The sequence below is a fragment of the Anopheles aquasalis genome, chromosome 2 (genome assembly GCF_943734665.1).
Source record: "Anopheles aquasalis chromosome 2, idAnoAquaMG_Q_19, whole genome shotgun sequence".
Lineage (NCBI taxonomy): Eukaryota > Metazoa > Arthropoda > Insecta > Diptera > Culicidae > Anopheles > Anopheles aquasalis.
Genome location: NC_064877.1, coordinates 49400001 through 49407500, shown reverse-complemented (window position 1 = coordinate 49407500; position 7500 = coordinate 49400001). Strand labels below are relative to the sequence as shown.

General features: G+C 49.7%; 1 protein-coding gene across 2 annotated transcripts in view; it reads left to right on the top strand.

Moving 5' to 3' along the window:
• Positions 1-7500, top strand: part of LOC126568910 (uncharacterized) — a 15357-nt gene that overhangs the window by 146 nt on the left and 7711 nt on the right. For both annotated transcript variants that reach the window (XM_050225596.1, XM_050225595.1), the window contains exon 2: positions 4757-5495. In XM_050225596.1, coding sequence (XP_050081553.1) covers positions 4946-5495 — 550 coding nt within the window. In that variant the 5' untranslated portion in view covers positions 4757-4945. The remainder of the gene's footprint in view (positions 1-4756; positions 5496-7500) is intronic.

The window sequence follows — 7500 nt, the reverse complement described above, 5'->3', positions numbered from 1 at the left end:
CTGTTAGCCCATGGATGACGCTCGATCTGTCGTATCGAGTGTGTCTGAACGGATCTGGAGAGCTGTAGAGATTCGCTCCCCTAGCGGTGAAGTTTGAAGGCGCTTGCGTTTGAACCTCCAAGAGTGTATTTACATGGTGATTAATTAGTGAGCTCTAAGTGGATTAAGCTACGCCTGACCGGTGAACATTGGGGCAACAGCCTAATGGTTGGGTGGTTTTTTTTGGTCGTTGTGTTGCTCAACAGAGTTTAGTGATCGATACATTTTTTTTGTGATATCAGTGAATGTTTGCGGCGTTTTTGCGCTGGATTTTGCGCTGCATCTCGTGAGTAACCGCCCAAGCAACTTTACGGTGCCGAGCGCAGAGAGAAAGGTTCACCATGACTCGATGCTAATATCTGGTCGAGCGGCTTTCGGTGCTACGGAGACATGGGACGACGATCAGGTGGGAGGGTGGGATAACCGACGAAAACAAACACCGCCACCGGTGTGGAGGACGTACAAATGAGAAGCGTCAACAGAAGTTGACGGTCTGGAGGGTGGCAGGAGAAATTGCCACTCGCCCGTGGTTGGTTGCATATTTGTCTGATGACCGCGTTCCTCCAAAGGTTGCGTTGCTGTCCCGGAACCGGGGAGAGCTGGTTGCTGTGCTCCTTAATTAATTCACCCAAATTCCAGTTGATAAGCGATGCTAACGGAACCCTTTCGGGCAACAGCGCCACCAATACGCACGGAGAACGGTACCCGGTAGGATGGTAGGACTTGGACTGTTTCACGGCTACGGCCGTTGGTCACCATTTGGAAAGGCGGCAACGATTGTTTTTCCTTGGGCGTGTGACGGAGAGGGCGTAAAATAATAAATTACTGGCCTCAAATCACGGCGACTCCCGGCGACACAACAAAGCGGAGCGTCTCGGTCAACATCTGTTCTGTTTTTTTCTAGGAAAATCCCCGTTTAATCTTCTAAATGTATCTTTAAGCACAGCACACGATAAGAAGATGCTGGATTATCAAACTGGTCATGTAATGGTGTTATCAAGCCTCTGGCGCCTTCATCTAATAAGGCAATCAGTAACCTACTTACCTCACTGACAAGCATGAACACGGTTCCCAAAGTCGAACCGAACCAAATCCAGATGGATCCCGCCACGAATTGGGCACGCCGCCCGAAAAGACATACTCCACTGACCCTGATCACGCGCAGATTACTGACCGATCGTACAAAATATTCGATTTGCGCTGCTTCGAGAGCACCAATTACGCTGGAATGTTCGTGGCGAGTTCCTCTACGTAAAGGTTGCCTTTTTCTTCATGCCTTATCTATTGCTCAACGGCCGACAGAAAGGAAACTTCCGAAAGCAGTTTCCTCGTTCTTTTCCTGCATTTCCCCCCCTAAAAGAGTTTCATGTTCTTCAGCCAGCGCGTTGAAGAACCAATTTCCGATGAAGAATTTTCGAATTATCATGACCCACCTAGAAGCCGCTAATAGATTATCATCAACTCGATCGATTTTTTTCCCCTGGGCGCCGCACCGCACGTGTTTCGCTACTCTAAATATTTAACGGTAAAGCACCGCTGGCTCACCTTTTCTTGGGAGGCGATAATGTGTGGAGGGTGTGATGAACCAAAAATTACCATCCATTTTTAATACGCCCATCAGGAACGCATTTGCCTAACACCTTTGCCTTCCTTTTGCAACGATGGACTCTTTTTTTTTGCGCTTCTGTCGATCATCTAAACGGGAATCATACTGTTCTTCGTGTAGGTTTGGGATAGGGCGGGAGCGGGGAAAAGCTTTTCGTGGATTTCCAATCCAACAACAGAGCTGATGACACGAGATGTTAAATTTACTGCAACTTGTGGATGATCATTGTAACAATTGTAGAGCATACATTTCATATAAAATCACTGTCTACAAAGATCATATGCCTCGATTTCCATTTGTTCCCCAGGGTGCTGTGCGATTCCCGCGGAATTGCTGGAAATGCCGGAAAAGCAATAATGTTCTACTTCTGGATGGGCAATACCAGCAGATTGTGTAAGCCAAAATCACTTTCAGCCATGACCGCCATGGAAAAAAGAGCCAGCTCCGTCCGACTCGAGCATGATAATGCAGAATGTATCGATGGGCGAACAGATCAAAGGAGAAATTTACCGACTTACGTCTGGGGTTTGCTTGGATTATCCAACGATCGATACATACTAGCGAGCGAGCGGTACGCTGGATGGAGTGGATTATTGACTTTTGCGAGGAATGACTTTCCAGCTCAAACTTGTAAAGCGGCGAACCACGAACATGAGCGCGAACAGCCCGCGAGTTGAATGGTTTGCTTTCAAAGCTGCAAATCCGCCGTGTTCAGCTGATTGGTGGCCAAGTGAAGGCGTTAACCAGTGCGTGATACGCGTAAACCACACGTGGCCGGGCGGAAAAAGTTACTTCACCCAGCCCCCCCGGGGTGCAGTGGTTTGAATATCTCGTGGCCGGCTGGCCGGCTGGCATGCTGGTGGTCAATGGCATAGACGCAATAAAAGGCTGACTATAAAAATTTCCCGTGAACGGGCGGGAGCTCGCTCGCTCAAGTCGAACTGCTTTTCCTTGTGGCAATGTGCATCGTGTGTTAGGTCGTCGAGTGCGGCGGGAAAAGTTTCCCCATTCACAATCACGGTCATTATCACCAGACACGCCGGACCGCCATCGGTGGGCCATCGCGTGAAATGTCCAGGTGATGTAAGCCCCCGATAGGAGGAGAAATGCTGCCGCTTAGTGGGGAAGTAGGTGAATATTAATGATACCACGGACGGTAGTACTCGATCTTCGTACTCTTCCGTACGATTCCCTGGCGTATGTGGTTAATCAATTAATAAGCCATCCTGACGGCGGACACTGGCCTGGCTCTTGCTGATGCTAATCAGCTTTCAGCGTGCGTGCGTGCGCGTAGAGCGAAATCTGGAGCGAAAACATCAGCGGCCCTTGGCGGTCAGGCAAATCATCGGCGTGTGAAACCCGTGAAACGGTCGTCTGGCCATCATCGGACTGTTGCAGTCAGCGACTCGAGCGACCAACGCGCTGGCGAACTGAATTGGGCGAGATCGGTGCCGAATTATCCCCTTTCCCGTTGCGAATCAAACCGAGACGCAATCGGGGCGTCCAAATCACATTTCTCTCGTCGGAAAACTGTGCACTGGACTTCACTGTACTGCTGCTCCAGCAGTAAAGTGATTTCTCTCAGGTACTGGTGGTAGAAGCCAGCCACCCCGCCCGACCAGTCGTACTTATCGTTTCGCGTATGCTTCTCATCTGTACGACAATTGTTGTCCGTTGTTGTTGTTGTTGACAGAGAAACCGAAAAGCTCAAACACCGCGGGATTGGGCTGGACGTTCCGGTGGTGGTGACTGGGCTGGGCCCGGTTGGGCTGGTGGTTTCACTTCAATCGCCTCACCGGAGAGCAATTGAAGATGTGCGCGCGTGTGCCAGCCACCGTTTTTTTTCGGTGGGTTTCACTTTTTTTCTGGAAGAGAGGTAAGCAAATGAAATGGAATATTATTCCCTTCATTTCATCCGCTCACCTCTACAGAGCGGCCATCATATGCTCTGCGGCCTCTGACACCGCATCGGAACCGTTAAAGGGGGTAAGGGGGTGCTGGCCATTCGCCGGACACGCTTCTCTACACATTCAGCAAATGATTCGTTTTGCTAAAGGGAAAGGCTAGTAATTGACCACGGAACGCCCCGAAATGCTACCAAAGGTGCAGTGGCACCTGCTGGGTTGTGCTAGAAATTTGTAAAATTAATTGAAAACATTAACGCAGTTATGGCACGAACAAAACGAACATGCAAATAATCACATAGAGACTGAAAATGGGTGTAGCACTCGAGAGGGAAAAGCTCCACTCACTCTTAACCACAACAAACAATAATTTCCATCAATAGCAATTGCGTTTTTCGTTTTCAGCGATTACATTGTACTGCTGCTAGGTATCACTTTCGCGGTCGATTCGTGTTCTAAATGTGTTATGAACCGTAAAGTATCCTTATCAAAAGATAGGTGGCCTAAAAGCTAGGTTGACAAAAAAAACCCTTTTGGCCATAGTTCGTCACCTGTTACCGCGAGCCCATAAGGCACGTTACACGCGAGACATAATCACCATTGATTACGGGGTGGAACGCCCGCCCGGTAGGTGGTTCCTGGTATGAAAAACAGGGTTTCAAAATCATCTTCCCAAAACGAATCCACCAAAAACCGGTAACGGGACACAGCCGCACCCGTGGTATCATTAGTAAGACCGGGCACGTACAAAAAAACTTTCGAATTTCGGCTCGGCATGGTAGAATGCGCCTGCACATCTTGAGTCCAGTAGCGGGAAATGGGAGTGAAGCGGACAGCATCTCTCCGGTGGCTCTCATCGCGTGACCAGCCTGCGCGCAGATCCTCCTCAAACCGAGAGCCCTTGAGTGCTCCTAGTTTGGGTGGAAAAGCAAAAAAAAAAAAAAGAGAAGATAAGACAGCAATGGGCAACGCCGGAAGATGATCATCAGACGGAATCATGGCGAAAGTGCGCGGCATGTGGTGGCGCGGAAGGCCTTCGCGCAATGTGGTGGACGGCGACCTTTTCTAACGGCGTGCAGCGGCCAACCGGTTCAGTTCGATTCGCGACATCAGCTGTGGACGTTCACTTTCCTCCCTAGCTCCCCGCTGACGCTGCAAATCCCTGATGCTGATACATCCGTTTTCATTTTCTGTGCTCTCATTGCAGCCTCCGCGTGGATTCGCTCAAAGCGAGGAATCCGTTACAGCCAGGATTTTTGCCATGAACCACCGGTGTTCCCACCAGTAGGTCACTGTTACTCTGGTGCACGCTCGGGAGTGCTCGTGGACTTGGAAGTGCAATAAGAACTCAGTGAATATCCGACAAAACCGCACACAGAGACTAGTGGCCATCATCATGAAGGTGTCGCCGTCGGTTGGTCCCGGCAATATTGGAAGTTACGGAATGTTTGGTGGTGGAAATGGTGGCCATACCAACACCAATAATGGCCGCAGAAAGGTATCACCGGTTACTAGGGTAACGGCATCGATGTCTCTGATGCTGGTGATGCTCTTGGTGGCGACGCGGTCGACTGTAGCGTCTTCCTCCGTGGCGACCTCAGTGAATGGTAGTGAGAGTGAATCGGTTGTTGCGACGAGTATGGCCCCGACGGTTAGTGAGACGGTGCAAGGGAACATCACGAGCAGAGGCACTGGGAAACCCATGTTTTCGACCGGAAACCATCTGTGGGATGCACTGATAGCGGAGTGTATGCGCAAACCGACCTTCGCCTGCATCCAGAAGAACGTCTACAACTTTCTCGGCGAACAGCTGGAGGTGGAAAACATGAACTTCACCAATCGAGTCCAGTTCCTGAGGAATCGGGTGGACTTCTCGAAATATACGCGCGAAGCAAATGAAGCGGACGCCGAAGAGATTGACAACGAAATACCCGACGCCCGTGGTGGTAAGTTATCTTTATGGGAGTTGGTTTAGTGCTGTACACGTGAAGCGTCTTCTTTGTGTCTATTGTGTTCCATTGTGGCGACTATTTAGCTGGTTCCGCCAGCAGGCGTTTTGATCATTCGTATCAACCTTTGCTGCTTGTGAGCATTATCTTTATGCTTCTAACATTGTATTTTCCCCGTTTTACGAGGGTCATCATCACGTGGTAGCTACTCTTGGCACGTGCTGTGACTCATTTGTTGGTACAGCATGACATTTGAATGAAAGCAAATAGTAGATCACTTTATTACACTTGGAGAGTGTGACTGGATCGTGCTATCGTAGTTGAAATTACTCTATAATGCAACGCTCATTTCTTGATGAAAGTGCTGCTGGTGATGGTGTGTGGAAACAGACCCAAATGGCGCACAGCGGGGGTAATTGTTGAATGTAGTGCACATTGTCGATTGATCATCTAAAGCTGATCGTTGATCGTGAAACCCCGGGCTCCCCGACAAGGACCTACAAGGGCATGCTCAGGCCGTCTCAATTAGGACCTAATCATCCACATTACGCCGCCAGAAAGAAAGTGCGAGACAAGGTACACTTTCGATTCGACTCGATGGCGCGCCCGATGGCGGGAGAAGAGAAGTTGATTTATGTGTGTCGATGGGATGAAAATAGGCACTACGCATGGACCACAACTGCGGCCACTACGCACTCACACGCCTATGCTTCCTTTTGCATGGAAAGGGAAAAGACGACCGATCAAGTGGCGAGAGACTCGCTCTTTCGCCGGGCGGTACGCACTTTGAGGACGCGGTTCGGTTCGGAGAGAACTGGTTTCGCGTTCCGATGGGCCACCGGACGGTGGAGAAAATCCCGATAAGCGGTGCGAGTGTGCATGCAAACAGTGGTTGGAATTTGAGCAGGGACGATGCTGCTGATGGGACAAATCGCGTATACGAGCCGCATCACCGGTTCCGGGAGGAGAAACGCTGAAGATGGACCTCGACCACACCACACTAACACAATTCTTCGATGAATTACGCAGCGAAAGAAGCCGGATGATGGTCGATGGGCGGCCACGGCAGAGGCTGGCAAATGAGATGCACTTTCCATTCAGCTGTGGAGCAGCGGCGGGACACGTTGTGTAGGATGTTGATAATCGCTCTCTTCCTTGATCGGCGCATCGCTTCAAGGGATGAAAGCGATATGCCCTGACCTCCATAAGGGCAGACTGTGGCCGTGGCCCCTGGTGAAGAATGTAATGTTTAACGTTTACGACTTCAGTCGAGGCAGGGGCCACCATCAGGTGTGTTATTAGACATATTGGAACCCTTGGATCATCCACCGGATGAAACATTTGTTCTTCACTCCGAGAGTGAAAAGTTACCGCGATTGATCGAACACTTCCGATCGGAATTTCCCGCAACGTTGACCGCAGCACCGAATGGGACTCACGGGATGAAAAGTGAAACCGAGATCTAGCTGGATAGTAGTTAAATTTCGGTGACGGATTGTCGTGATGGGCGAAGAAGCGGAAGAAGTTGTTGAAGAGAAATCAAGCACACACCAAGGGCTCTCCACCGTTTGCGACCACTTTGTGCAATCAAAGACCCTCCACTCGGTGTGCAATTTGTTCACCATCGATCGATTCGGCGTTTTCCGAAGATCGGATCAAGCGAAGAAACACTTACGGAAAGAGACAACCGCGTTCAGCAGGCCGATGCTACGGATATCAATCGACTTTATAGCCATTGAAAGAGTACTTAAAAAGGTCGGACAGGGTGGTTAGGGAATCATGTGCCATTAGGCACACAATTGGTCAAGCTAGGAGAATTTGTCTATCCCGTGTTTTTCTTTCGTTGTAGAGGAGAAAACCACGGTTTTACACTAAAGTAAGTGAAAAAGATTGTGAAAAAGTGTTCGTGCTGCAACTATTCCGGGGAACTCAAAACAGTTTCGAGTCCGTAAAAAAGTGTCAAATACGAGCAGAGGCGGTTAGTGATGCTGTTTCGATTGCC